Raw genomic sequence first — 12,441 nt, forward strand, 5'->3', positions numbered from 1 at the left:
CATTCCCTCATCTTACTTCACTCAATTAAGGAGAACCTTCTCCCAGTTTATCTGGAATGGTAAGAAACCCAGATTAAAATACACTATTCGAACTGCTCCTAAGGAATCAGGTGGGATGGCAGTCCCAAATCCACCCTTGTACTTCGTTGCAGCCTCTCTGATCAGGGTGATTGACTGGCACAGGCACGGCTCCCTCAAACGTTGGGTGGGTATGGAGGAGGAGCTAATAGGAAGCACACTGCAAGGTAGACCTTGGTCTATACACCCCTTAAAAGTAAACTCAGCAGCCACCATTCCCCAGCAAACCCCCCGCATTTTAGCTAAATACAGGGAACTGCCACTTGTATCACCCTGGCCATCTCCCTTGATGCCCATTCTGGGCAATGAGAGCTTCCCTATGGGGCTTAGCCCAAGAGGTTATAGCCCGTGGAGATTAGGTACCACCCTTAGAGCTCACCATTTGATATCGGGGGGGAAATGGGTAGAGCTGGAAGACTTACGTTCATCATTGGGCTCCCCAACAATAGATATTTGGAGCCTTATCCAATTCAGACACTTCCTACTTTCCCAGGGAATGATAGCGAGTTTTGACAGACGCACTACTCCATTTGAGCATGCTTGTATGGGTGAGGGACATATCCGTGGCGCTATATCTCTGGTCTATTCTCTCTTAAACACTACTGAGGAACCCTGTCAAATGTATAGAACTAAGTGGGAGGAGGATCTAGATATGACCTTTACGGACAAAAAATGGGTGAAAATTTTAACTTTTGCCCACAAGTCTTCTATCTCCTCTCGAAGCCAGGAAGCAGGATACAAAGTCTTTACCAGATGGTACCTGACCCCCTCCAGACTCAATAAAATGTTCCCCTCGGTCTCCCCATTATGCTGGAGATGTGGACTGGAGACGGGCACACTACTGCACACATTTTGGTCATGCAGTAAACTCAGGCAGTTTTGGAGTGATGTGAGGGATATTATGTACTCTCTCACAGATTATCTTCCTCCTGACTCTCCCGCTTTCTTCCTACTACATCATAATCAATGGTCAATCAGACGATATAAGAAAGCCCTTACAAGGCACCTAGTTAATGCGGCTAAAGTTGTAATTGCCCGATGTTGGAAATCGCCAAATCCCCCCACAATTAAAGATTGGCTTAGGGAGATTGACTGGGTGCAAAAAATGGAGGATCTCACCTCCACTATGCATGAAAGACGAGATCAATTTATGAAGACTTGGTTTGGCTGGTTTGAGTTTGTCGAAACACCCCGCTATACCTCTCTCACCTCCAATTAGGCCCCCCCCCCTCCCTGGAGGGGACCACTGTACCTCTAAGATAGTTACCCCTGGCAAACTTAAAACTGTCACTAGGCGGCTCCAGGAAATGCCCACGACCCTTCCCACTCCTTCACCCCTTTTCTCTTCTCTTCCCTCTTCATTAAACCTCTTTCTCTTTCCTTTTACCTCTACATATACTCTCTACTCTCACTCCTAATATAATAAGCATCCCTTTGGAAACCCTTCTTGTGCAATTGTGAACTTTATGCAATATATCAAACTGAGCCCACTTTGTAAGAAGAGTCCCACCACAAATGCGAGGATCCGGGGTATGATCCCTTTTTGGGCCCTGGCCTCTCACTATGATGCATCTCACACAATACAAAGGAACCCTTCCATTCTCATCTACCTACTATTGTATTGGAACTCTTTTTGGACAATCAAGTTTTGGACTAGTCATACTAATGTCAAAACATATCTGTTTTCACCATCCGTCAGTACTGGCTATCTGCCGGTGAATCAATGTATGACTAGAAATGCTCACTCCTTTAACAGCTTTGACTTGTTATATTCATGTATGTTGTTTGTATTGGAAAACATTCCTGAAAATAAAAGAATCTTTAAAAAATAAAAATAAAGCATTAACAAAAAAGTAAGAGGGTAAAAAAGCAGACTTAGAAAAAAATTATTTTTGTGTAGACCATTGAAAGCATAGTGTTTTTTGTAGTGGAACATCAAAATGCTTACTGATATAAAGGCATATTGGACATCTTGCTTACAAAAGTCCGCCTTAGAGATGTGTTGCTCGCAAGTTATGTTTTCTAAATTTTACAGAATTCAAGCATGTCGCAGAGTGGTAGGAAAGCGATTTATGAAATATTTTTAGTAGAATTCTGCTTTGATGAAGTCTAATTGTTTTTTATTATTGATTTATTAGGTTTAGTAATAACATTTGTTTAAAGACCATACAATGTTTCATTCAAAGGACCACTTCAGCGAAAAAAATAAGCCGTTAAAATCTTGCAGAACCGACAGGGTTTGGACTGTTCCATCTCCACATGTAGGACACTCTGGGTTTTTTTGTTTTGTTTTTAAAAAGCATTTCCTGAATTTCCAATTAACTGCCAAAATAGTAAAATACCAGCTAGCTTCCCCATTCCCTTGCACACTATTTTATTGTCCGGTTTCCCCTACATGCGGATTCTGGATGCAGAAAAACTGAATCCAATGAATGCCTATGGGCTTGTTTCCACTAGCATGTTCATTGGATGGGAAACTATACATGATGCAGAAATCGGCAAATTGTGTTTAGTGGAAACAGGCCCGTAGGCTTTCATTGGAATCCGTTTTTCTGCATCCAGAATCCAAGGGTAGTGGAAATAAGCCCTATCAGTTAGCAGCTGCCGTTCAGGAAATACTTTGAAAACACAGAAAACCCTGAGAATCCCCCTTGAATAGATGTACTAAACCAAAATCTCTGTCCTGTCAGATTTTAACTGCATACTCTTTTTCCACCGGAGGGGTCCTTTAAATGAAGATACTGTACTGTTAAACTGGATCCGAGATAAACTTTTACTCATTGCATAATTGTGTTCCTTTCATATAGTTTATAGAGCATTCCTCAAGTCAAATACTTTTTTGTTTTAATACCCTAATTCCCTATAAACTAAACAAGCTTCGCCCACAGCTTCTCCAATGACTTGGCACTTTGAGAGCCATGTAGTAAGGGCTTATGGGAGCTCAGTCTGGGCAGGAGGAGGAGGAGGTGTTTACTAGCCAGAGATTTCAGAGGCAGAGGAGAGGAGAGAGGAGGAGATGGGAGTGAAGTTTTCACAGGCTGAAGGCTGGAGATACAGATCAGCTTGCCTGTTTATAACGAAGACAAGCAGAACATGGTTGCTCTCATTAAAAACAAGGAACATCAAGAGCCCCAATAGTGTAATATGTACTGGTAAATGGTTACTAGATAGAGTAAATATTAATACTCACAAACCAGGGTTACCATTAGGCAACCACTGTAAAGGCAGGTGGGGAGATTTTCCTGACCCCACTCAGGAATAAGAAGTCGCTCTCTGTAGATGAGAAAAAGGGGGTTCAACCCTCCACCCAGGGTGGACTCAATATTATGCAGGAGAACAGAGGTGCCAAAAGGATAAAAGGAAGCTAAATGAGCTTAAAAAACATTCTTGGTAAATAGAGGAGGTAGTGGTGGACTTGCCTCCTTCAAGTAGACACACAACGACTGTAGTAAACACAGTCAATATATTTTATTTATGAACTCCAAATATGCAACGCGTTTCGCAGGTTTGATCCCGCTTCATCAGGCAATAACAACGGAGCAATAGCATATGTGGTCAGTAGAAGAGCCAGGCACCTATGGTTGCTCTCATTGTATCACAGGAAGAAATAATCACATACTCTTGAAGCTGTTTGCAGCTAGATTTGCTGTGTAAATTATCTAAACTTTAGATAAGATATATATAGACTAGTTACCTGTTATAGTTAGTTTTTCATCTCGGATCCACTTTAACTATCCCAAATGTAAAAGTGCTATTTGTGTGGTGCTCCATTGACTGATTTGACTGGCAAGCTTTTTATTTTTAAAATGAATTAAGCCCATGACGTGCTAGATAACCTCCTCTTTAGATTCCAGATGCTGCTCGTTGACCTTGAGGTCCCACCCGTTTCCTGTCCCTGGCTCTCCTATCCTCCCCAGTCTCCTAGAAACTCATTTGAGCAGAGTGATTGAACTGCGCATGTACAATTTTTTTAACTGCACATGTGCAGTAAAAGAGAATGCTTGTGGTTGAGCACTTACTTTTGCTCTGCACACGTGGTTCAGAACTTGCACATACGCAGTCATGAATTGGGCAGCACCGCTTCGGGGGAACTTAGAGAAAAATATTTGATGGAGGGATCCAGTCAAGAAGCATCGTGGACGGGGAATGGGAGGGGGAACCCTAGGTCAATGAGCAGCATCTGGAGACACAGGAAGCTCAGTGACGTTAATCCTAGGCTTAATTAAAATTCAGCCTTGGTGCACAGCCTTGTGGGTAATGACATCACAGGCAGCTACTTTCTAATTTGCATAATGCTGATATGAGAGGCATGATATTTCAGCATTCATACCTCCTACATACTTCAAATTTGGAGTTTAGCTACATCTGTGTCAAATTGCAGCCCCACTGGTTCACAAGATAGCTTTGATATACCAGCCTCCCTACCCTCAAAATGTAGAGTGTTGGAGGTATGAGTGCTAAGATATTGGGTGTTAAATATCAAGTATTATAATCTAATAGACAAATGGGGTAGCAGCACAGGATCAAACACAGCAGTGGCATAGCAGCCTAGTAGAGAGCAGAGAAATTGCAGGGCAGAAATAGCAGAAGATCAAAGTGTACAAATGAGTCTGTTTTATACTGAAAATCGTGGCAAAGTTTTAGGGTGGTTGCGTTTGCAATTCTCATTCAGGGAACAAGAATCACTCCCTGAACAAGAATTGCAAACAAAATTGCGGCAAAATAGCAGTGATTTAGGCAGCAATTTTTTTGTGTGAAACAGGGCCCTAAGTGAACGGGATAAACTTGGGTATCTATATAAGAAAAAAAAGGGTGGTGTCTTCAAGGGAATAAAAAAACCATCTAGCTCTGCGTGCCAGGAGTAAACATGATTCCTCCCATGCTGCATGAGACACTTTTTCTACACCACACTGACTGCTTATCTCTATTTTCCTTTTCTCTCCTTTTTCTCATAACACTCTCTCTTTTCCTTTGTGTTGTGTAATAAAAAAAATAAATCTCCTTCGGCCCCATTTACACTTAGGTCCCTTTTACACTTAATCAGTTGGTGTGCGTTAGTGTGCGTTAGTACGCGGTTTTCCCATAGCAGTGCATTGGGAAGAAGATTTCAGTTAAAACGCGTTACGTGTGAAAGAGGCCATAGGAAAACATGGGCATTACTTTGAAAATCAGTTTTCTTTCAGTTATAACTGAGAGCAACTGATTAAGTGTAAAAGGACCCTTAGAGTTCCTCTTTAAAATTTCTGGACGCGTAATTGCACTTGGATTGCAACATACATGATAAATGGTGCATATTTACTTGTTTAATAACGTCAGAATACTTTCTTTTGTGGGCAGCTGTGGCCATTTATCCTCTAGTCAGCTTTTCTATACCAGTATAAACAACTTTGATAATGGTGAGGTTCAAGGATGTGGTATAACTATAACCTCCCCCCCCCCCTTCCTTTCTCAAGCCTAATGTGGCAAGGAGGATCAGGGGAGGTGAGAGAAGGCTCAGTTCCATTCCCAAGTGGGTTCCATTCACACGATAGGACACCGACAGGTAGGCTAAGGCTATAATGGATTCTTCTGTGGGAGCAATGGACAGGGACAAAGACTGTAGTACAGTATAGGACTCGTGAACAGCAGTTTTAATAGTACATTTTCCATACATTTCACAACAGGCTGTTTTATTTCAGCCTGGCTACATTAAGCTGTATAGGCACTTTTCTCTTGACTCTATACATGTATAATCTATAGTAAATAATGGTTTAAATAAGCATTGCAGTGTTTCTGTATATGTAATAGCTTACAATGTTATGGCAGCAATATGCATAATAACATGGGTCTGTCTTTCACAAATAGTTAGTGAGAGAGTGCAGAGAAGTGCTGAAAGGGGGACTACTGATGAAGCAATACTACCAGTTCATGGTGCGAGAGGTGCTGGAGGACCTTCAAAAGCCTGACTGCAATATCGATGCTTTTGAGGAAGATCTGCATAAAATGTTAATGGTAAGTCTCTCTACGTTATTTGCTTGTTCAGCAACAAAAATTCATGAATTTGGCTTGTTGGTAAAGGATGAAATTTTAGTCTCTTGGGGCAGACTTATCAATATACAAATTAATTTTGTCTCTGCTTGAAAGTCGGGTTGACATGCCCATGTTATTTTTGTTCTTTCTGATGTTTCAGGTCTAATTGCCTCTAAAAGAAAAAAATGTTCACCAAGGTGTAATTATAACTGCTTTTCTGAGTTCACTCTTTTGCTGGCCCCTTCATCGCAGTCTTCATTCCCCCTGTGTAGGCCCTGTTTATGTCTTGGTACATTTTCCCATTTATACATGTGTGCATCATCATTGTACACAGCACACAGGGGCACAGCTGTGTAGTTGGAAAGATGTGCACAAGTACTGAAGTAACTGCCTTTATTTTTGCAGGTCTTCTCTTAGCCAAGATGCCACTAGTACAATCGCTTGCCGATTTAATTGAAAGAGATTGGGGACCGCTATATATGCTATATATTCTTGGTTAGCTTGTGTACAAGGCTTTGGTCTGCAGGTGTGTGTGTGTGTGTGTGTGTGTGTGTGTGTGTGTGTGTGTGTGTGTGTGTGTGTGTGTGTGTGTGTGTGTGTGTGTGTGCTTCCTCCAGCCCCTTGCAGCCGACATGTCCCATGCTGCAGCTCCACTCTCAGCTGCCAGCCCGAGGTCCCCGCCGATGCAGACGCCGACCTCGCAAGGTCATCCTCTACTGCGTCTGCGCAAGCGCCGCTTTCATTCAAGTCCACGTCCGGAGTGTACTGCGCAGGCATGGGACATGTCGGCTGCAAGGGGCTGGAGGAAGCCCCGGGTAAGTAGAGCTTGAATATGATCATTTTGCCTGACATTTCCTTTAAAGGGAACCTGTACTGAGTAAAATTATTTAAAATAAACACATGAGGTAACTTCAAATAAACATTACATAGTTACCTTGCCATCAGTTCCTCTCAGAAGCTCACCATTTTCTTCTGACAATGATCCCTTCCAGTTCTGACAACATTTTGTCAGAACTGAAATATATCAGTTGCTGTCAGTTATAACTGAGTGAACAACTGATGTTCCCGGTAATGTCCATGTCTCCCTATGGCTCAAGTGGGCGATGTTACAGTTTAACAGTGTGCCGACCAGAAAGCTGTTATGGGGTAATGCAATAAGCTTTGGATTGGTATCCAGATGCTTTCTTCTACTTAGGTAAGTATCTAATAAGGGCACTTTTTCCCCTAAAAACACAATGTTGGCAGCAGTAAACTTCCATTAGAAGTTCTATTCCCTTACCACATGAAATTGAACCAAAATAATTGTTTTCCTAAAGTTGGGCTTTAAAGTGAACCCGAGGAGTACCTCGAGCCCAAAAAACACATACTTGCCTCTGGATCCTATAGAGGCTTCCTGTGTCCTCCCCACTGCTGCCGCTGCTTGCCGGTACCCTCTGGAAGATACATGCCATGCTCTTCTATATGCATGAGCACGGCTGGATTGGTTCTCCTGGCCATGCTCTCTGCCATGTGTGAGCGTGGCTGTACTGCTCCAGCGTAATAAGCTGAAGTTGATCATCCAAAAGTGGCTCCATGCTACTGCGCAGGTTCAGCCATACCCAAATAGGCACATTACAGCCACGCTCGTTCACGAAAAAGAGCATGGCTGCATACTTTCAGAAGGTCCCAAGCAGCTGTGCAGTCATAGAGAATGCGGGAAGCCTTTGAAGGTTCCAGAGGCTCCTCTCTTCTTGGGAAAGTATCCAACTTTTTTATTTTTAGCCATCCTAGTCTCACTTTAAAGGTGTTACTTAGGTATTGCAGCAGCAGTATGCCATTATGATTTTTTTTTTTTAGTCCTTAAAGGAGCCTAAGACATGATTTATTTAGATAGTCTTGTTTAACTTGTTTGTCAGCAAAGCTGGAACAATTAACATTTGCATAAAACTCAGCTATGAAATTGGATGCAAAATAATCATTAGGAGTTCCTAAGTACAAAAACCATTGTCAGCCAACCAGAATTACAACTTGTCTGACCTAGCTTCAGAAAATAATGGTTTGGATTGCTTGAACTGGTAAACATTGCACTTTTCAAGCACTGTGCAATTGAAAAAGTGTCAAAAAGTTGGTGAAAAAGAACTGTCAAAAATATCCTCAGTATTTTCTTGCTTGCTATTGGCTTAAAAAGGCATTTTGTTGATCATATGTAAAAATATATCCTATCCGAAAAATTGGAGAAAAACTGAATTGGATAGGGGCTAATGGCTCTAATCCTAAATCGATATTTTATAATTGCCTAGCAGTTGATTTTGGTGTGGAGGCTCTTCAGCCTCTTCACTTCTTCACCTGTAATCAATTAAATTTTAACCTGCATTTTCTCACAGGAGAGCTTTTCTTATCTTTTTAATAAAGTAGCTTGAGGCCCCCAGTGAGCAAGGGAATACTTAAAATACGTCTGAGATGGCCTTTTACTGCTTTCTAATTGTTCAGCGCTGAAAAGTTATTTTGTGCTTAAGACAAAAAAAATTGTGTTCTGGGAGAAAACGCAGGAGAAATGTTCATCTTAGCCTGTGACTCATTTTACACCTAATGACTGCGCACTGAAGCAAGGTAAGTACATGCACTTAATTATAAATTGTTCACATAGAAATAAACCCACACAGCATAGGAGTGACTTGGCCCGAAGTGTTTTTTTTTAATGTGTTTTTATTTGGCAAGTCTGTTTTTACTTTTTATATTCCTATTGAATCACAATAGTCTGCACATGTGTTAGGACAAGAAGATGTTCTGGTTATTTTTTCGTTTCTTTAAATAAAAAATATAAGGAAATTAACAGGGCGCTCTACAGCACAGGTAACCAATAAAAGTTCCTTTGTGAATTGAACCTTAAAACATATAAAAGTCCCAGAAGGAGTCCATATGCAACTGTTTCCAGATTCCTATAATGTGCAGACACTCTTCCCGTAACACACAGTAACCAGTGTACGCTCACCAGATGTTAAGCTGCCTTTTCAGGATCAGCTAATAGCGCTTCTGGCCCAGCCAGTGGTCAAGATCTCCTAGGTGTGTTCAGCCTCCTCTTGTCTCCTCAAACCATAGGGGTATGAAACAGAAAAGCACTACAATAGTGTGATACTGTTGGATAACAATGTGGCTGTTTTACGCATCCGAACACCAGTGCTCCAAAAAGTTACTGAAACACCCCGTGCTCCTCCACCGTATACTCAATGAAGCCTCTCACCAAATACCATGGCTGACCCAGCACAGACCAGCAATCATGCTTCACAGGCACTGTCAGCGATCCTCCTCCAACATCAGTGTCCCTAAGACTCAAACAGGGACCAGCATAGTGTAAAACGGTTTTCTTATTTAAAACATTAAAAAGAAGTGCACTCACAAAAGTCCGGTATACATGCGCATATAAAATCTCCCAGAGCTCATCTAGCGTCCCTCGCTCCTTAGGCTCCGCCCAACTAGTTTCGTCCTATTACTCATCAGGGACTTGGGCCAATCAGAGCGAGAGGACGCTATATACCCTACTCCCACCATCACATGCTGCGAGGTATCAACATAATTCATTTGTCACTCACTAGATTTCCCTAACATGCACTGTGATTGGTCTTTGAAAGGCCTACATTAACCATCAGCCTCTAGACGATGCTCCGTGATTGGTTCAGTTACTGCCTACATTTCCCATCCTCCTTATGGGCGTCAGACTCCGCCGCAATAGGTTTGCAGGGAGCCTACATTACCCATGCTCCTCTAGGAGCATCGGCAGATGCTCCGCTATTGGCTGACAGCTGCCTACGTGTCTTCTCCCTCTAACTAAGCGGGACCTTAGCTACGCTGCAGCCATAGACCTCCCCCACTACGCATCATTCCCACATATTGGCACATGGGGATATTCTTTCCCCCAGGGTGGACTACATTACCCATAAGCGCTGCAGCTATAGACCTCCCACACTACGCATCATTCCCACATATTAACACATGGGAAAATTCCTTCCCCAAGCGTAGACTTCATTACCCCTAAGCCATAACATCTACCTACGGCTAATGTATTGAGTAGTTACACATAGAAAGTGGATTGAGGAGCGCACAATACAGGTTGTTTTTTATTGAATATTTTTTGGTTTGTTTTCGATTTTTTTCTAGATTAAACCTGACTGGCTGGACCCTGTAGTTTCTTTTCTTGAAAAATTATATATTTGAATGGCTAATTGAAATATGCCGTTGTGTCATTTTTCACTAGGTATACTTTGACTACATGCGTAGTTGGATTCAGATGTTGCAGCACTTACCTCAAGCCTCGCACAGCCTGAAAAACCTTTTAGAAGAAGAATGGAATTTCACCAAAGAAATTACTCCTTATATACGAGGAGGAGAAGCTCAAGCTGGGAAACTCTTCTGGTATATATTTTGGCATGGTTTTTGCAACTTTATTTGTAAAAATCCCTCAAATCGTTAACTCTTCTTTTAGTCTTGACCTCCGTAATTGTGGATTTCATCATGTGTTATGTTTATTGAACAAAAGGGCTGCAGTCTCTCCCTCTGATCCACTATAACGTAATTGACCAAAAAACACAACTCCCCTTTGTAACATCTGTGGCTGCAGGCACACAGAGTGTTCCCGCAGCCGCCTTGGTTCCCTGCTTGGAGGTTGTTTCCGTCACGCTGGCGTCTAGCACGCCGAGGACGGAATTGTCATTGGCACATAGGGTTCTGGTATCGCGCGGCCGCGCGCGTAGACAGGACCTTTATGCTGGGAGGAGGCGTGTTAGCTGACCTGCTGGTCGGCTGACGTCAGAGGGGACTCACACCGCTCATGGATTGGCTGATTCCTGGCGGCTGTGAGGTCTCCTCTGCTTCTTAAGCCTTCCGTGTTCACTCACGGCCTGTCTGCGGTTGCGAATACATACGGGTTAGCGCTCAGACCTTAGACTAGTATCCGGTGTGCTTTGATCTGGGAGGAAACCAGGGATTTCACACAAGACTAGGATTATTGTATTACTGTATATTTGATAGTCTGTGTATGACTCTGGCTAATCTCTGACTCCGCTCTTGCTTACTGATTCTGTACCTCTGCCCATCTGATCTAGTTGCTGAACTTCTGCCAGGATACTTACTACGCTCTTGCCTACTGATTCTGTACTGTATCTGCCTCTCAGTTGCCGAACTAAGCCTGTCTGATCTCTCTACTCACCAGTGGGCCCTTGCCACTGGTGAGGTGTTCTTCCTATAATAGTACCCACCAGCTCCTCTGGTGAGGTTCTGCCAAACTAGTCAGTTACTGTGTTATAATCGTACCCACCAGCTCCTCTGGTAAGGTTCTGCCAAACTAGTCAGTTACTGTGTTCTTATAGGGCCCACTAGCTCCTCTGGTGAGGCCTAGTTATACTATTGTATTACTGTTGCACCAAGCACTATACACTATTGCATTATCCTGTTAGCTTTACTTGCATTATTGGTGATTCTGCAGATCACCACATAATCAGGTATAGCGTCTGAATTATTGGTGATTCTGCAGATCACACATAATCAGACATCTGTGTTGCTAAACAGATCGTTACACCCATACATTAATGCAATCTACATAAATACCATCACGTTTCGCCTATATATATTAACTAGGCTTCATCAGGGAAAGCAAATAAGTGTATTGCTAATGAGCAAAAATCATAGTGACAGCATAGTGATAGCAATAGCACAAATGAGAGTCCTGACTTGTGCTCTGACTTGGTACTGGCTTTAAAGAGAAACTCCGACCAAAAATTGAACTTCATCCTAATCAGTAGCTGATACCCCCTTTTACATGAGAAATCTATTCCTTTTCACAAACAGACCATCAGGGGGCACTGTATGACTGATATTGTGGTGAAACCCCTCCCACAAGTAACCCCTCCCTCAAGAAAAGTTCGAACTTTTGTGGGAAATAGCTGTTTACAGCTGTTTCCAACTGCTAAAAACCATGCAGCAGCTACATCACCTGCCAGCAGTAAAATGTTCACTGGAGTTCCGCTTTAACTATTGCTATCACTATGACACTATGATTTTTGCACATTAGCACTGCACTTTATTATTTGCTTTTTCCAACGAAGCCTAGTTAATATGTAGGCGAAACATGTTGGGATTATGTAGATTGGAGTGTATGTCTATAGTACTGATATATGGGGAGTTGTGTTTTGGTCTGTTAGACCCAAAACACGTTACATTTTTGTGCATTCCTTTATATTGCCCATTTCAGTAGTGCAGTTTACAATGTCTCCTCATGTTGGTCAGCCCATTTATATTTTTTATTGATACTATTAAAAGTTTAGTTGTTATAATACTATTCGAGAAGGGCCAAAAAGAAATTGCGGTTGCAGCCCCAGTGGT

The 12,441-nt window shown here is 42.3% G+C and overlaps 1 protein-coding gene across 7 annotated transcripts in view; it reads left to right on the forward strand.

The window, feature by feature from the left end:
- MAP3K4 (mitogen-activated protein kinase kinase kinase 4) overlaps nucleotides 1-12,441 on the forward strand; it is a 222,110-nt gene that overhangs the window by 90,111 nt on the left and 119,558 nt on the right. For all 7 annotated transcript variants that reach the window (XM_068231736.1, XM_068231739.1, XM_068231735.1 and 4 more), the window contains 2 exons: nucleotides 5,923-6,069; nucleotides 10,319-10,476. In XM_068231736.1, coding sequence (XP_068087837.1) covers nucleotides 5,923-6,069; nucleotides 10,319-10,476 — 305 coding nt within the window. The remainder of the gene's footprint in view (nucleotides 1-5,922; nucleotides 6,070-10,318; nucleotides 10,477-12,441) is intronic.

Source organism: Hyperolius riggenbachi, chromosome 4 (genome assembly GCF_040937935.1).
Source record: "Hyperolius riggenbachi isolate aHypRig1 chromosome 4, aHypRig1.pri, whole genome shotgun sequence".
Taxonomy (NCBI): domain Eukaryota; kingdom Metazoa; phylum Chordata; class Amphibia; order Anura; family Hyperoliidae; genus Hyperolius; species Hyperolius riggenbachi.